At 41.2% G+C, this 19,092-nt stretch overlaps 1 protein-coding gene across 3 annotated transcripts in view; it reads right to left on the reverse strand.

Moving 5' to 3' along the window:
* The window catches only part of itga11b (integrin, alpha 11b), a 47,569-nt gene that overhangs the window by 12,551 nt on the left and 15,926 nt on the right, over positions 1 to 19,092 (reverse strand). For 2 of the 3 annotated variants that reach the window (XM_084734612.1, XM_084734611.1), the window contains exons 3-16: positions 14,787 to 14,896; positions 14,191 to 14,282; positions 13,697 to 13,811; positions 13,429 to 13,556; positions 11,551 to 11,699; positions 11,331 to 11,475; positions 10,623 to 10,788; positions 9,067 to 9,137; positions 4,986 to 5,130; positions 4,371 to 4,519; positions 3,872 to 4,015; positions 2,867 to 3,070; positions 2,649 to 2,779; positions 2,366 to 2,538 (exon numbers count right to left, since the gene is read on the reverse strand). In XM_084734612.1, the coding sequence (XP_084590738.1) occupies positions 2,366 to 2,538; positions 2,649 to 2,779; positions 2,867 to 3,070; positions 3,872 to 4,015; positions 4,371 to 4,519; positions 4,986 to 5,130; positions 9,067 to 9,137; positions 10,623 to 10,788; positions 11,331 to 11,475; positions 11,551 to 11,699; positions 13,429 to 13,556; positions 13,697 to 13,811; positions 14,191 to 14,282; positions 14,787 to 14,896 (1,922 nt within the window). Of the gene's footprint in view, positions 1 to 2,365; positions 2,539 to 2,648; positions 2,780 to 2,866; positions 3,071 to 3,871; positions 4,016 to 4,370; positions 4,520 to 4,985; positions 5,131 to 9,066; positions 9,138 to 10,622; positions 10,789 to 11,330; positions 11,476 to 11,550; positions 11,700 to 13,428; positions 13,557 to 13,696; positions 13,812 to 14,190; positions 14,283 to 14,786; positions 14,897 to 19,092 lie in introns of those variants that run through there. The other variant, XM_084734613.1, reaches the window with a different exon arrangement.

Genomic DNA, 19,092 nt, shown 5'->3' on the forward strand with positions numbered 1-19,092 from the left:
CACGTGCTAACTGGAGTTAGCATGTTAGCATGAGGTTTCCACGCTGCCATGTCTGAAGACAATTACACAGAGACACGAAGCACCATGAGGAACCTCTGCTGCGAGGGAACGTCCACGACAAGACGGACAAAACACCAAACATCTGGATGACTCTGATGCTCTCGTCACAAACGTCCACACAGCTGGAAGACGAGACAGCTGTTATCATCTGCAGGATTGAACTGTTTCCCTTTAATTCATCCAGACGTGGTTCAACCTGCTCCGGAGCAGCAACATCAGCTGCTGTGCTGTCAGTACAAACAGTCTGAGGCAATCAGCTCCAACATTTTCTTTTAACTGAGAAATTTCAAAGGTGGAGGTTATCAGAGTTTAACTATAGTTACTGTTACATAGAGTCTTTGATTACTGTTCAATTAAAATATTATTGATTTCAGTAAATCCAACTACACCTCTCACTGCAACAAGTAAACACACTGCAAAAACAAAAAAGTAGAGAAAATTTTAAATTTCAAGGTAGTTTTGAGCCCAACTCCAGTTTTTAAAAAGTTTGACCAACTAATAACGTTTCGCTGAGATAATTGTCTCCAAACTGTTGTTTTTCAGGTGGTTTCTAAAACTCACAAGATTCAATTTCATCTCAAGAAGAAAAGTAAATTATCTCAACAAAACATTATAGATCAACAAAACTATTTGGTTTATTCGCTGCTCACATTAATTCATTCTAATAAGTAGTGAAAACTTAAAACTTAAAGTAAACTAACTAAACTAAGGTTTAAGTTTAAGTGTGTTAACTTGTTGCAGTGAGAGGTGTGAATGAAAATTCTGAGTTGCATTTACTGAAAACATTTGAGTTGGCTTCACCAAATATTTTAACTCTGATCAAAGTTCTTTTAAGTTTCAAGTTTGTCAACTCAATTACAAACTTATTTGGTTTTACATTTTTCAAAACTTTCTCAAAGTTTTAAGAGTTTAGGTTTGATTCAAAACTTGAAACTCTAGTGAAGGCAACTGCCTTGAAAAAAAGTTTCCTTCACTTTTTTTATGGGACAGAAATAACTAATTTTAAGACTAAAAAAAAATCATGTTCAGTAAAACTAGGACTGAAAAGTTTTGAAGTTTTCGTGTGGGTTCAGGAGGAAGTGTCTGACCAGCTGAGTGAAATCATCTCCAACATGATCTCATGAACAAACGTCAGAGACGCCGCTGTCACTGTGAACTTTGTTCCTTCTGCACAGATTAGGTTTTCACTTTGGGTTCATTCATGTGAGTTGAGTCGTCTCACCCCGTTGGTCTGATTTCACACTTCACTGATGTCGTTCCACAGAACGTGTGTGTGTGTGTGTGTGTGTGTGTGTGTGTGTGTGTGTGTGTGTAATGTTTTCCTCATCAGAGTCACTGTTTACCAGCATCACCAAGAAACAAGGACGGAGCCCATTTTGACCTTTGCATGGAAACAAGAGAACAATGTTCAGGCGGGTGGAGCTGTGAGAGCACAACTGAAAGACGTGCAACAACCCAGAAGGGCTGCAAAGGAGTGAAAAACAAGCGCCATTCTTTCATTCAGCTCCTACAAGCTGCAGCAAGAATTCATTTTCTGCATTAAATGATGTTGCATCAAACTTTAAATTAGTTTAAAATAAAAAAAAAGATTAGATGTAAACTGTAAAACTTCAGTTTAGTTTTTACTCTAAACCAAGATTAAATTTAATTCTGAAGCTATGATTCAGTATTAACTTTAAACTTCCACTTGAGGAGGTTTAACTTTTAAAATAGCTGCCCTTTTTTCTGCTGAGCCATCATGAGGACGCTAGCTAGGCTAACCAACTGTTTAGCTGCCTCGCAAATAATTTAGCATTTTGTTAACTCTTTAGCTAAAAAGCAAATAATAAATGTTTTTTTCTTTTTAACTAGCCATCAAAAAATGTTGTTTTTTAATTTATTATTTTAGCTTGCTAGCAACATTTTTTTCTTTTTCAGCTAGCTAGCAAACAATATAACTTTTATCTTTTTTAATGTGCTAATAAACACTGAAACATTTTTCTTAAAACGAAATGTTTTAGCTAGATAACTTTTTTTTTTTTTAACTAGCTGCAAAGAATAGAACTATTTTTTTAAGGAGTGTAAATTTTGACAAGAATTTAAAATGTACTTTTAGTCTTGTTTACTGAAAATGTTAGTTAATTACAGTCACGTTTTAGTCTTTTTTAGTTGACATTTAGTCAGTGAAACTAATTAATTCAGTTTAAGTATAGGAGGTATAGGAAGTTTAAGTATAAATATGGCTGAACTTGGCCCATGTTGCAGATGTCTAAGAAACTTCCTGTTTCACTGAATCTGCAGTTACTGTCATAATAAATATTATTACCAACATCCGTCCTGCTCTTTGTCTTTGTCTTTGTCCTGGACTCCAGACTCAGACAGACGGTCACAGACATGCAGGTGACCTCCTTCCCTCCTCGCCGACAGTCTTTGTTAAAGATGTTGACCTTCTCGGGTTCAAAGGTCAGCTTGGCCTGAATCCTCACCACGCCGCGAGACCTGGAGGAGAAGGATGGATGGAATCAAAGTGGTGGAACAACAGAGAGAACACTGTCATTCATAGCATCGTGCCGCTGGCATTGCTAAAAGATGTGTGTGAGATGTCTGACCAGATGATGACAGCAGCTCCCAGCGCTCCCACTGCGAGGTCGACCAGCCCATCTCCATTCACGTCCAAAACGCCGTGGAGACTTTGACCGAAGTACTGCAGCCCTGCAGAAAACCCTGCCGCGGACAGACGCTGCAGAGAGAACGTGAGAGAACAAACATAAAGATCATTTTTGTTCAGATTCCTTCCGTTTGGCTGAGCTGCTTCAGCGTCTGTTACCTGTCTGTACTGGTGCTGGATGGTTTTGTCCTGCCCATAAAAGACATACACCGCCCCCTGGTGGTTGTCCTCCAGCGGCGCTCCCACCACCAACTCCCTGAATCCGTCCCCGTTCATGTCGGGTATCTGGGCCAACGCCGAACCCAGCCGAGAGTTCTGAGAGTGGTTAGAAATGTCCAGCGCCCCCTGCAGGATGAGGGATGTCTGGAGGGAGACATATAGTTTAGTTTCTCTTTCTGCATGATATTTCTGTGTATTTAGCAGCCTGCTGAAGCGTCCTGTCTGAACAAAGTTGTGTTTTATTTGCTGGTATTGTGATAATGACGTGGTTTTGCTGTAAGATGTTGCAGCAGGATTCACAGGATCACAAGATCAAGTGAGAGTGTAGGATTTACATAAATCTAGAGATATACTGTGAGATTAGAGTCAGTTTCTGAGCTGCAAGAATTTTAGAGTCGGACAGAATTCCAGGTTCCCTGGGTGGAGTGAGGACCGATCAACTGTTCCTGAACAGATAAATTGTCATACATGTTGGTCGGCCATTGTCAAGCTTGTGGACAGATGAAGCAGAACCACAGGTCGATTGTAAGGATGCTGGAAGAAATCGATTCTTAGATGCATCAAAATTCTCTTTGCAAACATTTGGAATCAGTGTAGAAAAGTCACTAATCAGAAATTTAAAATCCAATTCTTGATTATGATTGTTTGAAACTATTTTTTAAGACTTGGCCGTCTCGGGCCAACTGGATGGTGAAACACCAGACATGTAAATATGTTGTACTTATGTTCTAAACTAGGCTGTGTCTTTGCTTTAGCGAGGATGGCTGAGCAGCTGCAGACAGATACAATCTGACTGGCACACTTTGGCTTGAAAGCATAAAAGTTGGTGCATTAATATACATGGATAATTGTTGTAGCCCTCAGAATCAGAATCAAAACAAATCATAAGATGCCAAGACATTCCCGCCCTACGTCGATTCCTTCCTATTGTTTGCTTGAACGTACCTGTGGTGTAACAGTGTAGATGTAAACCTTCCCTCTCTCCCAGCCCTGGCTGTAAAACATCGGTGCTGCCACCAGGAGGACATCCGTCTGTCCATCGTCGTCTATGTCCATCGATAACAACTCACTGCCGAAATACGAGCCGATCTGTAAAAGAACAACACAAACCAAGATCAGAACTGCTGCACAACAAGTTTCAATAACACAAGAAGAAGAAGTTTCTGACATGAAAGAATAATTTCAACTGGCCAAATTGAAAAAAACATCCTTAAGAGCTTTGTTTAGCCTTATTGAGGGAAACGTGCCATTTTCTTTTTTTTGCAACCTTTCAAAAGTTTGCCGCAAATTGATTCATTTTCTGAGTTTAATGATGATTTTCACACTTTAAAAACCCAACATTCAGAAAAACCTCTGCAAACAGTCTGAATGCAAAATTGTCTTAAATGAGTCTCATCAGATCAAACAGTCGGATCATCATGGAGAGGTCGTGTGTTTTTGAGACCTGTTCTCCCAGCAGGGCCTGCAGGATGGTCAGGTTTCCCGTGTTCTTCAGGGTGAACACAATGACCTTGCCGGTGTGGTTGAACCTCGGAGCTCCAGCCACGTAGAGCTGAGAGCCACGAGATGAAATGAGCGAACCCACAGAGTAACCTGAAATGGAAAAGAATGGATCTGGAATGAATCATCCCAATTTCTTAAAGTGTGTCCCTTACGTTTCCTAGTTAATACAGCCTGAAGACAGTGCTGCAGGCCAGTCAATCAAAGTGGGTGACCAACATTTTGCCGCTTGCTGTCTTAGAAATAAAAATACCCAAATTATTCTGGTGACCGCCCTGACCTCTTGTGTAGCACCACCATCAGGCCATAGTTCCTGGTTGTGCCGTGCACAAGAAATATCAATATCTTATGGCTGCATTGCAGTTTCTTTCAACCACATTCAAAGCTCTGAGGGGATCAACCTTTAGTCACTGTACGGCCTCTCCACTGGTTGTGGACATTTGGTTAAATGCTGTAACTATCAAACTAATCAGGTATCAAACTCAAAAAGACAAAAATAGAAAAATAATAACAGAGTCAAGGAGTACAGTGCAGGTTGTATTATTTTACATATCAGTACCCAGATAGGCTCCATGGTTCTTCAGCTCCTCTGGAAACTCGTGCTTGTAAGACGATTTTGGTGGAACAACTTTTCCATGTTTGGTTTCCTTCAGCACGGCTCCGTTCCAGTCGTAGGCTCCCACCGCCCCGAGCAGAACCCCATCCTGAAGACAGAACTTGGATTTTAAAGGAGATCACTGCAACATAATGGGCACCGTGTATCACACACAGGGTTACATCTCTGTGCTAAATCCAGCAAGTGTTTATTGTTGAATGAATCCGTCAGATATTTTGGTGTCTATATGATCACATATATGGACGGGAAATGAAATCAAAATCTGTAAAGTAAGAAGTATAATGTTGCATTACATGGAAATATTCATATAAAGTAGAAGCACCTCAAATTTGTCCTTAAATAAAGAACTTGAGGAAAAGTACTTTGCTACTTTCCACCCAGTGAACAACTTTTATGAGGATGAACTGAGCTCACTCATCGTACAAACTGATCAACTATTAATCAAGTTGAATGTTGACAGCGAGACGGTCACACACCGTGACTCAGATGCAAAACTTAAAGTCAAGCTGAGTCAAGTCTCCCCTGGAACACAGGTCATAAACAAGTCAAATATCAGTCCCATGATCAAAAACAGTCCCAGCACTGAAGCACCGAATCTGAACTCTGATCTGATCTCATTGTTGATTGGAAACTTTAAATACTGATTGGAATCAGGACTCGTTCAGTGTAACCAGCTGGCTAAATTCTCACTGAGTTTGTTCCTCTCTGGGTTTGAGCAGGAGGTTTAGTCCTTCGCATCATAAAACTCAAGTTTTCTGTCTTTAAGGAGAATAACTAAAGGGTCATGTCTGGTTGGTTTCGGCTCTCGTTTGGCACTCTGGATTGGCATAGTCACATGACTTGGACTTCAGTAAGACTCGAGGCACAAATTTGAAGACTTTAGACTCAACTTGACAAAATCAAAAAAGACTTACAACTGGACTGATGACTTGACTTGGACTTGAGCATTTTGACTTGAATTCATTCTCAGCAAACTGACACTTAACTCACCAAAATCACTTTGTTTGAACCAATCAGGCAGCAGAGAACCATGAAGAACAGACGTTACATTACTGAGGTCCAGTTGGGAAAAAATGAGACCAAAGATAATTTCGTTCACGTACAAAAACTACGAGGTGGTCGACAAAAAAAATGAATGAAAACTGAAAACAGGCAGTTCGAACATTGCAGAAGGAGAATCGCAAGTTGAGGCTAATATTAACATAGTTAGCAAGCTAATGTTCTGCTAAACCCAAAATCTCACAGTGTATATCCAGCTCTTCAAGGCAAGGTAGTAAATAAATATATTTCCCAAAAACTGTTCCTTTAAAAACACATCTAAAGAACCTGGTGAGGTCTCAGTTTGATTCTGGTGTTCACCTCAGCACCAGTGATGGGGGAAGAACAGCACAGTAAAGTTATGCTTGCAGTATTTTTGGTTAAAAAAAAGAAAGAAAGAAAGTAAAATCATTTTCAGCCATCAGCAACCCCAGTATCATCCTTAAAGTCAGTCGCACCGTCTCTCAACACGTGTGCGCAGTCAGTCGCACACTCAGATGAACTCTGGCAGTCGTAAAGTGCAGATATGAAAGTTATTAAAGCGTTGAGTCATCGTCTCTACGGGCCACTGAGTCGAGGACCACAGTGAATGACCAAATCCTTGGCGACGGCAGCGCCACAAAGCATCCAGCAGGTCTGCAGGATCTGAGCTGCACATGGACTGCCTCTGGATGTGCACATTCACTGTTAAATGTCAAAATGCTGCTTTTGTAATCCAGTACGAAGAAGAAGAGGAGGAGGAAGAGGAGGAAGACTCGGTCACAGGTGATACTGTGTCGTCTGTTTTCCACATCAGTCTGACTTCAACCTGATTTCACATTTTTACCTTTTAATCCTGAAACTGAAGATCAGGAAACACTTAACATATTTGTCTGTGTATGTGATGATGTGCATGATTGTTAATAAATGCGTGTGTGTCTTTGTGTGTGTGGGTTAAAGTCGGTTCCTGTGTGTTCCTCCTGCATGTATTAATGTGTGTGAGTGTTTTGTTGGCAGCTTTACGTTCAAGAAAACCATCTGCTCTGTGTTACACATAGGAAGTTTCCACGACACCGTCTTCACTCCCTGACGTCGGAATTCAAGTCGAAAATGATTTTTCCCTGGACAAGAAACAACAGAAATATTTCTAGAAGCTTCTTTTTCTGCAGCTTGAGACGTCTGTCAGGACCAGAGCCGGTTTAAAGATGACACTGATACCAGTCTAGTTTGATCTTTTGTGTTTCTGTTGGAATCACAGTTGATCAAATAAACAACTCTGCTTCTGTCTGCTGCTGATTTTATTGGATCATGATTTGCTTTGCTGGAGAAAACTGGAGGAAAATCCGTAACATCAACTAGAAACTTTAGCCTGCTGAATCTCTACAAAAGTATCCATAAGGATCGGGAATAATTTATGGAAAATTCTAACTATTTTTATTGAGGACAGACCGGTCTTTGGAAATCAAAATCCAAAACCCTGTCAACAAAGCTACTTCTTATTTGTCTTTATTCAATTTTAGTGCCACTATGATCACAAGTGAGAAGTGACTGATCCAAACAAGAGTCAGGTCTAGGGGTGAAAGTAGGCCAGTACAGTCCAGTATCTGTACAACTGTATGATTCAATGCCAGTTCACTGCATACAACAACTCATCACAATCGCACTTCTAACAAGGAAACACACCTGGTAACGTCAGGTAGAAACAGTTAGTTGTCTTTTCAGCTGCTTCTAAATTGTTTGTGTGTGTGTCTGTGCCAAGCACAGACCTGTGGACAGAACCCTAACCTGACACACCAGATGGCTTATCACACAGAAACATCTGGGAAGACGTCCTGGCAAGATGGATTCTTGCATGATCCCATGAATTCAGCTGCCTTGCAAGGATAAGAGAACCCCACTGCCTTTCCCAAACTGCTCAGTAACTTCAAAATCGAGGCCGTGGAGTTTTGGCAGGTGGTTGAACGCCACATCCACTCAAAGTTCACCAAGCTTGAACTCCACACAAAGTGAGGTCGCAACCTATCAGTTCCTCCAGGAAGCTGCAATGTTGTGATCGCAGCAATCAACGCAAATTCAAGCAATCCATGTGAATTCTGCATGACCTTGCGATTTTGTCCAATCAACGCAACTTTTTTGTAAATTTGACCAATTATCATAGTTTACTGCAGTTCCACCAATCAAAGCAGTCCCCCACGCAAACATCATACCAGACTGTTGCTGGGTGAGAGGCGGGTTCACCCTGGACAAGTCGCCAGTTCATCACAGGACTGACACACAGAGACAGACAACCACTCACACTCACACTCACACCTACAGACAATTTAGAGTCACCAATTAACCTAACATGCATGTCTTTGGACTGTGGGAGGAAGCCGGAGAACCCGGAGAGAACCCACGCAGACACGGGGAGAACATGCAAACTCTGCACAGAAAGACCCTGATCCAGCTGGGGGATCGAACTCAGGACCTTCTTGCTGTGAAGCGGCAGTGCTGACCACTGCACCACCGTGACGCCCCAAACATCATACCTGTATGTTTAAATGAACCGACTCAATGTTTCATTATTTTTTGTATTATTTTTATTGTTTTTGACTTTTCCTCTTTGTGGGATGCCCCCCAGGTGCAGGGTGCATTTGATTTATTGTTCCCCTACCTTAGATTTTTTTTCTAACCAAACTAACAATAAGTCTTTTGTTTGATTGAAAAAAAAGCTTTGTAATTATGTTCCATTTGCTATACATAATGTTCTTTTTATACCATACTGGTGTTAAAAAATTAAATGCATGTTTTCAGTGATGCATGAAGCTGAAAGTGATGAAGGTTGGACTAATTGTACTGGCAAGAACTTCAATCTACTTTTCCTCCTGATCAAATCCAAAACAGCAGTGAGACAGAAAGTTTGACTCATTGTCATGAACAACTGTACTAACATGAACACAGAGAATCTCTATAATCTGAACTAATAGGTATCTGCTAAATAAAATAAATATGATTGTGAGCTACTCACTTTGACTAAATGTGAGGAGAATCCAGCTTGGGCCATCTGCAGACCAAACCCTCGACCCTGACTGCTGGTTCCTGCAAATCAGAAACACAGAACACATCCTGTCACTTTTACATTTTAATGAAAGCCATTTAAAGATATTTTAAGCATCAAACGTTGAGTTGTAGCGCTGATCCTACTGTGAATCAGCAGCCTAGCTCTCTGTAGCCTTTAAGTCTTTCTTTCTTTGTTAGTCTGAACTGCTGAGTCCAGACAGATCTCAGCAGCTGACAGTGGTGGAACAGGTACTCAGATCTTGTCTTTAAATGAAAGTGGTAAAACCTCAGTTTAGAAATACTCCTGCTACAAATAAAAGTTATGCAAATAAAATCTTACTTAAGCAAAAGTACATAACAGTTAGCATCAAAATATACATACGTTTACAGGAGTTTCTTGATGGACAGATAGCTTTACTTGTTCTGAAAGCAACAACTGACTACTGCTAACTGTAGATGCTAACTGTTTTAGTTGCTTTTAGCTAGTTTGTTCAGTTAGCCATACAGTTAGCGGTCCTAGTAGCTCACCATCACCGATGGGTCCTCCCACCCTGGGCCTGAAAACCTCCATCTTCCAGAGCTCCTGTACCAGAGGCGTAAACAAGAACACCCCCTCTGTGCTCCAAGTTCCCAGTCCAAGCAGAGTTAGCTGATAGGACTGCTAGCTGCACAGCTAACTGAGCTAATTAGCTAACCACAGCTACATTTAGTAAAGCTATCTGTCCCTCGGCAAACTCTGTGAACTCCAGTGTCCAGTGCAGTCATAAAATAATAAAAGAACTAGACAGGGCTTTGCTGCTCAGCCTTTGGGCACTAGGACAAATTGGTGGAACACCTTGAACTAAAGGTGGAACACCTTGAACTAAAGGTGGAACACCTTGAACTGCAAACAAGATCAGTCATGACTCTTTCTATCATGAATTTGTGATTCATGAAGGTTTTGTTTTTGTAAAGCTTTCCTCAAGCCGATAAAAGTAGTTCAAAAGTCTGTGATGTAACGTATATGGGTCAAGGTTTCTTCAGTTCAGAACTGAGGAAGCCTCATGGATGAGAGGAGAAACGTCATTAAGAACTCTACCAAGTCCAGTTGCATATGACAACCTTTTCATGTGAACACCTGATAAATGCAACTCCAATATTCGCACTCTTTGAGCTTTGTTTTTGGGAAATATCTGTCTCTTTAGTCACTAGGTGTTGCACTTTGTTCAACAGCTGGTCATAACTGTGTCTGTGTGCTGTTTGCTGCTGAGCAGGTGGTTTACAGAGGGTTTATCAGAAAACAGATGCTGCTGGAAACAAGGTTGACAAGAGCACAAATGTCAGAACCAAAACGTAAAACTGTGGACTTAAAGATGCCTAAATGCTCTGCAGAGCTGAGGGAAACTATATATCTGTGATAAGATCCACTGATAATAACACGTTACAGCAAACTTTTTGGCCATAAAAACCTGTTTAGTTAAGTGTTTCAAAATCACCAAATGCAGACATCTAACCAAACAACAAAGATGCTGCCTGTCAGCTGACCTTCCAGAGTGAAAATCCTCTCTCCCAGTGCATCCACGATGTCCTTGAGTGCCGACTCGTCTGTCACATTGAAAAAGTGTTTCTCATCTGGGTCACTTGCAATGAACTTGATCTCCCTCAGAAAGGCTTCAGGGTTGATCTCACGGCGGTTGTAATAACCCAGAACCTGGAAGAGACACAGAGGAGGACACACTCAGGACAAAGAGGCTTTAACATCCAGAGTCAGAAAACAACAGAGTGGTTTTGGTGGACATGAAAGGGAGAACAAGAAGTAAATGTTTGGTTTCAATTAATGAAGGAAAGTCCAATGTCTCAGGTACAGAAAGGACTAAACTGTCTGGTTTCTGCAGATTTCTGCAAGTTAAATGTATGTCTTAAGTCACCGTTACGAATGCAATTTAAGACCTATTTCATGTCCGTACTGACAAAAACATACATGCACAGTTTGCATTGGTGGTTATTGATGTTGGTTTCATTTTGTAGTTGTTACAGAGTGATCAGTTCATTTCTTCTAAAAACACACTTAAAGGTGAGACTAAAGTTGATACAACTTTATAAAAGTAACGTTAACTTCAAAACCAAACAACTTTTAAGACCTTTCATGTCATATTTAAGACATTTTAAGGATCTGCAGAGACCCTGGACAGCAGAGTACAGCAGGGTCAGCAGGGTATTCAAGGGATTGAAGGTGAAGAGGGACAGACTCACAGCGATGGCGTACATGGTGATGTTGTCTCTCTCGCTGTCACCAACAGCCTGCACCAGCTGTGGACTGTCATGAGATTCTCCATCTGTGATCACTATCATCACCTTCTGAGCACCGGGCCGGCCACCACGCTTGAACGCCTCCGACCTGCACAGTGAGGAAAAGTGTATGAGTGAACCTGGCCGGTTTATTCCTCACCGGGGGTTTCATTTTGTGTCGTACCGTGCCACGTTGATGCCCAGTGCCGTCCTCGTCTCCTCACCGCCCCGTTGGTTGATGCTCCTGGCAGCCTCCACCACCTCGTCCACCGTCTGGTACTCACCCAGACTGAACTCATGGACCACTGTGGAGCCATACTGAACCACACCCACCTGCAACCAAAATACACCACAGTCCAGACCTGAAATCCTGCAGCTGAAGGTATCACCACACCACTGCTGCAACACTGAACCAACTTAACACCTAGTTTAGTTATAGTTTTTTATAGTTTATGTAGAATGTAGAATAATCATTTTGTTGCAGACTGTTGCTGACTTTTAACATTTTATTTTAAAAATTTAATGTGAATTCTTCTTTGAACACAGGTGCATTTCTGAGGTGGCGATCTGAGTCACTTGCTAGGGCCCACTCTCCAACTATTCTCTTTACAGGCCCCCCAGCTCATGGGCCCCAATGTATCCACCCATCTTTACTGTCTGCATTTATGTCCCTAAACCCAACATTAACACTGTGAAATCATCACCAAAACTACTTGACTAAGTTGTAGAAAAGGTCATGGTTTGGAGAGAAAGGGAATGAAGCTGGCTGATCAGCCATTAAGGGCACTGACCACAAGGGTGTCCAACATTAACATACGTGGTGTTTCTAAATAAAGACACAGGAATGGAAAGTACTGGCAAGCTAACCAGGAGGATCAAGATAACTGGAGGTGGTGATGGAGGGCTCGTCTGAGCACAACCAAATTATGATGTACATAAATTATGTAAGTTATCCTATCTGTCTTATCTTATCTTATTTTATCTTATTTTATCTTATCTTACTTGTAATCAGTTCTGATTTAAACTAGATTTAAACTAACTATCATTTGTGTATGGTCTCGTCAAATTATCAAATTGACATTGGGCAACATCAACATACATATTACCCAACAATCATCACTGCATCACTGTATATGACAAAAATAACAAAGAAAATGTATGTATGTATGATTAACATACAGGACTTTCTAAATAAAGACTCAGGAACAGGAAGTACTGGCGAGCTAACCAGGAGAATTGAGATAACTGGAGGCGCTGCTGGAGGCCTCGCCTGAAGATGACCAAATGATGAAGTACATAAGTTAGTCAGTTATGTAACTTTAACAGATTTTTTTTATATTATGTCACCTGACTTCAACATCACATAAAAATATTACAATAGTGGTGTACCTACTGTGTCATACTTTGAAGTGCAGGGCCACTGATACAGCTGCTGTGTCTGATGCATTAGGAGTGACAACAGTCTCAAAGTGACAGCTGTTGCAAAACAGAATATCTAGCTTGGAAATTTGAAGCATGCACCACCCACAGCCCAGAGAGTGATGTTTCCATCTGATTAGGTCAATCATGAATTGTAGGGTGTGTTCCTAACCAAATGTATCATTAAAGGAAACAAAAGACCACAGTAAGGGAAACAAAAAATGTGTGTTGACATTTGAGGTTGGGGTTTAATGAAGTTAATAGGTCAGTGGCTGTAAATGAAGGGGACATGAAACTACAAAAGACATGATCTTTGTCCTCATCAGCAGTTGCAGCCCTGGTTTCATATAAACTGGTGAGAAATGTGGATAAAATTCTACCAACGACCAACATTTCTCTGGGCTGAAGGCTGCCAGCAGCTGAGAGTCTGTGGTGATATTCAATAACTTCACATATTTCAGTATCCTGCCAAAGATTCAAAGCATTCCCTGTAAATATGAGTGGAAAGGCCCGGGACATAGTATAAACATCATGATCACACACTAAAAATACAGTTTACTGTTAATCTTTACTGTGTTTTTTAAGTGTTGCAGTATTGAATCCCACTGGACTTGATCTTTTTAAGATTTCGTGATGAACCGACCTGTGTCTGACCTGGGCGGATGTAGAACTTGTGCAAGATGTTGATAAGGAAGTCCTGGACCTCGTACCAGGGGTAGATGGAGTTAGAACCATCCAGAACGATCACGATGTCCATGAAGGTCTCACACCCTGAAAGATGAAAAACAAAAAAACATGAGCAAGATAGAGACAGGATGGATGGATGGATGGATGGACGGATGGATGGATGGATGGATGGATGGATGGATGGATGGATGGATGGATGGACGGATGGATGGATGGATGATTACTCTGCAGGGCGGGGGCGATGGTGTGAGACAGTCTGAAGTTCCGGCTGACTCTGGAGCAGATTCCTGTGCTGTACAGGGAGCTCCCACATTCATGAGACCAGAGCGGACCGCAGGTCTGAGGACACAATCACACCACAGGGATGAAAAAAAAATAATGAAAAACAAACAAAAACTTATTTTCAGCCACTGAATATATGAGCCATATCGTAAACACTGTGATGTTACTGTGTAAAGTATGAAAAGTAAAATGAGCCAATCATTTCAGATTTTATCTTCATTTTGAAGATATTTTCTGTGGCATCAGACAGACTGATCAATAGACAACATGTGATCATAATCAGTCTGATGATTCTGTCTGCATTAAATGTTAATCAGGTGGAACAGTCCCTCCAGTTCCCAGGTATCCCTAAAATTATAAAGTGATAGCACAAAGTATAAGGATGTTTTCATTCGTGTGAGTGAAGCTGAGCTGATGTGGACATTTGTTTTCTCACCACGAAGCTGTTGTCTTTGGGGTTGGAGGTCAGCGTCATCCCCAGCCTCATCTTGTCTTTCCTCTCAGACACGTTGTCCAGAGAAAGTTTCCCTGATTGAAAACACGTCACAGTTCATCATTAAACATGAAATAAAATATATCATATTTTTTATTATTATTATTATTATTTGGCATCATGTAGATACACAACTCAACAATACAGTCTAGTCATTTTTATAACACTTTTATGCACAAATGTTACATATAATACCTCTGCTTTTCTGCAGAGACCCTCGAAGTCCCAAAATTTTTTTATGTGTTCAAGATAATAATTTGCACAAACAAAATATATTCTTTCAGGCTCAATTTTAACATTCTGCATAATAAATACTGTTACTTTGGATACTTGAAGTAAATTTTGCTGGTAAAAAAAAAACAAAACCTGTGTACTTTATATTTTTATGATATTGCTACTATGAAAAAATGGCAGCCACATGAAAAATAGAAAGAGGTTTAATCCCTTCATACTTCAGTGTGCAGCTGTCACTATCAGCTGTTTCAAACACTCTGTGTGCCTCAGAACAAACTGATCAACAGGTCGGCCATGTTGCTCACCCAGGTGCAGTCGGCTGCAGTTGACAGAGTTTCTGGTGTCCAGTGGACATCTGTACACATCACCGGTCTGCTGCTTCCCCGTGGATTCAAAGGGAGCTCCAACCAGCAACCTGCAGGCACACAAACACACACCTGAGGCTGAGACAATGCAGGAAGCAACACACAGCAGTGAGTTTGCACACTGAGACACCCTGCTGGGCCTCAGATAAACCATCCAGATGGAGAATTAGGAGAAACTTAACTTTCAGTCTGGTGTTAAACTCTGTCTGATTTAGATTTATTGTGCATAACAAAGAACAAGACACGTGTCTTTGTGCAAGAAGAAGCAAAGTCCTTTGGTGATTTCGACCGATGTTACACAGAATCAAAGGCCAAATCTAGAAGAGGTCACTCAGCACAGTGCAGTTCTCTGCCAGGAAACAGGCGATGAAGCACCTACTGCAATGACACCACAACCGCCAGATGCAACCAGATCCTCCAACATTAAAACAACTTCTACATATGTTGACCTGAGCTGAAACAAGATTTCACACTGAAGCAGCTGTTGATCACTTGCGGCCCCTAGTGGCCGGTTAAGAAGACCACGTCTGTCCAGACTCATGATGTCAGTTCTGAAGACTTTAGAGGAATCTAATGTGGAACTTACCACAATACTGACCTGCAACTAAAAAGATTTAAGTGTATTTTTTGGCAAAATGTGAGATTCCAGTGAATAATTTCCAGCTAGAAACATGCTGTCTTCATTTAGAGAACAGAGGAGGACAGAGGACTTATAGACATACTTGTCAACCTTGAGACCTCAAATATCAGGAGGATTTTGAAACCAAAACATTTGAGTTTCAGAGACTTTGTTTCTTCAATTTCGTGACTTTTAAAGACCAAACATAAGAACAGAATAACTAAACCGCAACAGCATTTTTGTTGACGACTTGAATTCATCAGAAAGAATACAGAATAAGTCTCACCTCTGCCATAAGCTAATATTCATCAGTTTTCTTTCATACATTTATTTCTGTAATGCCTCTAAAAGAAAACCATATGACCCTTTCCTCTCAAACTGTTCTTAAGAAATGAGAATTCTTCTTTCCAAGAAGTCTGGTTTGGTGTTCAGGTGGAAACAGGAGACTTTTGCCATCACAGGGTTTTTACACGCTGAGCAGTGAGACGGATTTTGATCAGGAAAACTGTGATCCCACGAGGAAATAGGGAGGGTGACTCCTGGGAAAATCAGGAGAGTTGGCAAGTATGCAGTGAAGTTGACCTTTGACCTTTTAGATATAAAATGTCATCTCCTCGTCATTTTACCCCATTTTATATGGTATTGCCGCTGCTGGCTAGGACGTCTTCATCGGGAAAAAATGAAACTCACGCTTGTTTGCATCACTTCAGAATTCAGAATATTGGAGTAATAGTGGAAAGTTTGCCTCATGTAAATTTGCCATCCTGCACGCAGGAGAAGGTTTAAAGTTTTCAGAGATCTGTTCAAGCCTGCAAGTGTGTAATATTCAGAGTATAGATATTTGGAGTAACTTTCCCCTCTCTCTCTCTCTCTCTCTCTCTGCTCTCCCTCTGGGGTCAGCTCTGGTTTCAGCAGCAGCTGCGGTGGCGATCAGCGGCGGTCGTGTTAAACGCAGATCGTGCTGCTGCGGTGTCACACAGCGAGCAGGTTGTTAGCGTTAAACACCACCACATGTGGCTGGACGGACGGCGGTTTCTGGGAAAAGGGGCTGAGTCACATACCAGAGGAGATGCCATAGTAGAGCGCTAACCTCCAATCTGCTAATGTGTCTCCATCCACATCAAACAGACGAGAGCAGCTCTGACAAACCACATCCCAAACAGACAGAGTCCACATCCTGCAGCCTGCAGCAGACAGACAGAGACCTGCCTCTGATCCGCTGACATCACTCCATCAAACTGATTATTTCCTCCAAACTGTACCTCTTATTTGTTTTTCATCACTTAATTTCCTGCATAGCCTACAGTGCCTGTAATTATCCCTCTAAGGGGGTCAAGGTCTGCATTGTTCAGCTGTGGGTTTTATAAAAAGGTGAGAAAAGAGAACTAATTATTCTTCATTCTTCCCCTAAAAAAGAGAGTTGTTTCTTAAAGGTAAACTAATTTTAGTTTATTTCCTGCTGCTGTCGGTGGAGACACTGACCTTTATGTGTCCAAACCCTCATCAGAGGATTTAAAACACAGTTAGCAGCAGTTAGCAGCAGTTAGCAGCTAACTCAAAGAAGAACAGCAACTCAAAATGTTTGCAAAACTGGGAAGACACAGAGGTGTTTTTAAATTCTCCTTTTTAATTTAAGTCATCAAAAAAAATCAAGATGTGGACTTTCATCCATGGCGACAACTGACATCTGAGGTCTCATCTACAGGTGGACATGATGACGGTACAAAAAGCTCCTTGTAAGAACATTTTACATGTCATGTCTACACATTTTAAGATTCTCTTAGTTTTGGAGAACAATAATCAGGTGACCTTCATCATCATGGGGACCTGAATCGTGGTTAATGTCGTGGAAACAGCCAGAGTTTGGTAGGTTCAGGCTGGTCTGACTCTCTGAATGCACACTGCAGGTAGAAGCTTAATGCTTGTTTCACAACGTCCACTATCTATGTTTTCAGAACCCGCAGGAAACAAGAACAAGATCCGAGCTGCAACCTACATGTTGAAAAAGGCAAATTAGCATGTGAGACACTAATGGTACAAACATAAACAAGCTAATGACATAAAAGACCTAAAAAACATAAAAAACAATGTAAAAGACAATAGATCAATGGACCAATAGACGGATAGATGTGAGTCAATAGCCACATAGATTAATCTATAGACTGATAGATGGATTATTAGACAGATGATGGATCAATATGCAGAACAGACCTTTACTTTTGCAGTAACGAGTTTCCCCTCAACACCATTTTGCAGCAGCACCGTCGCTGCATCCTGGGCTGTGATTGGTGAAACCAGACTGGCACTTAAGACACGTCACAATGACTGAACTGACTGAAGTTTGAATCAACTACGAAATGTAAAATAAGTTAAAGCCAAAATTAGCATCCCAGAGGCAAAATATATTTCTTACAATCATCCTTTCTTTGTCTTAGTAAAAATAAAGATCTCATTTATGTCAACCAAGTTTTCTTTTTAGATTTCACTGTTGTCTCAAGAGCTGATTGTTTAAGACAAATGTAAGTCAGACCAAAAAAAAGAACATTTTAAGATCTTTAATTGGACTCAAATTAGTAGCACAGTGTTTGTGTGTTGAAGAGTTCTCCTGTGCCCAAGTTCTGCCCCTCCTCCCTCTTGCAGGTTGCAGTGATTGGCAGCAGTTGCAGTTTCTGCAATCAGGGCCTGGTGCTCAAAATCTGTGAGAACGCAGCCAGTCCGGGCCGGTGGGCCATCTGAAGGACTGAGGTCTGCAAGTTTGAGTCTAGTCCTGCAGCGGCAGGCTAGACTACTCTTGACAGTTTGTGTGACAAGTGCTTTGCTAACTCTCACAAAGTCACTTGTGTTTGTGGACCATGTGCCTTGTTAGCCTCCATGGTTAGCAAGGGCACTGGTTTGGACGCCCCCCATGTTCTAGCTTCACCAGCTAGCAAGGACATTTGTTGTCTTTTGTGTGTGAGTTGTTGTTGTTAAGTTAACCTCTTGTTTCATTTCATTTGATGTTCACCTCATTTTACACTTAATTTGTTGATAAAAGAACCTTTGTTTATGTATTTGTCTCAGTTCTCCCTTCTTCCTTTTTCACTCAGTTAAATGTATTTATTGTTACACCCTTCATCCTCTAGAACAACTTGGGGGTCATAACAGGCTGAAACGAGACAAAGGCTATTTCTCAGGAGCCAAATTTAAGAAGTATGAGAAAATGTCTTATATTTGTCTTAAACTGAGCTCATTTATGTCTTAGAGACACAGACTGGACAAAGACGAGATCTTGTTTTGAACTTGTCCTCTCCTCTGAGGACATGCATAACATGAATTACAGAAGCACCTTGCTAAACATGATAGTTACATAGTGCAAATGTTAGCTGATAACTTTTACTAAAACTGTGTTAACCATAGACCCGCTCATCACCAGCTCCACCACCATGTCCAAAAAAAACAAAACAAAAAAAAATCCTCAAAGCAATGAAGGACATCACATTGGCTATGTCCACTTCCTTTACACCGTAGAGTCTATGGGAAAGTCAGACATCCAAACACACTCAGTCACTCAGACACACACACACACACACACTCACTCATGCAGATCCCAGCATGAGGGCTGACAGGCTACACAAACAGTCGTCTCTG

This window comes from Lutjanus erythropterus, chromosome 13 (genome assembly GCF_056507025.1).
Source record: "Lutjanus erythropterus isolate fLutEry1 chromosome 13, fLutEry1.hap2, whole genome shotgun sequence".
Classification (NCBI taxonomy): Eukaryota; Metazoa; Chordata; class Actinopteri; order Lutjaniformes; family Lutjanidae; genus Lutjanus; species Lutjanus erythropterus.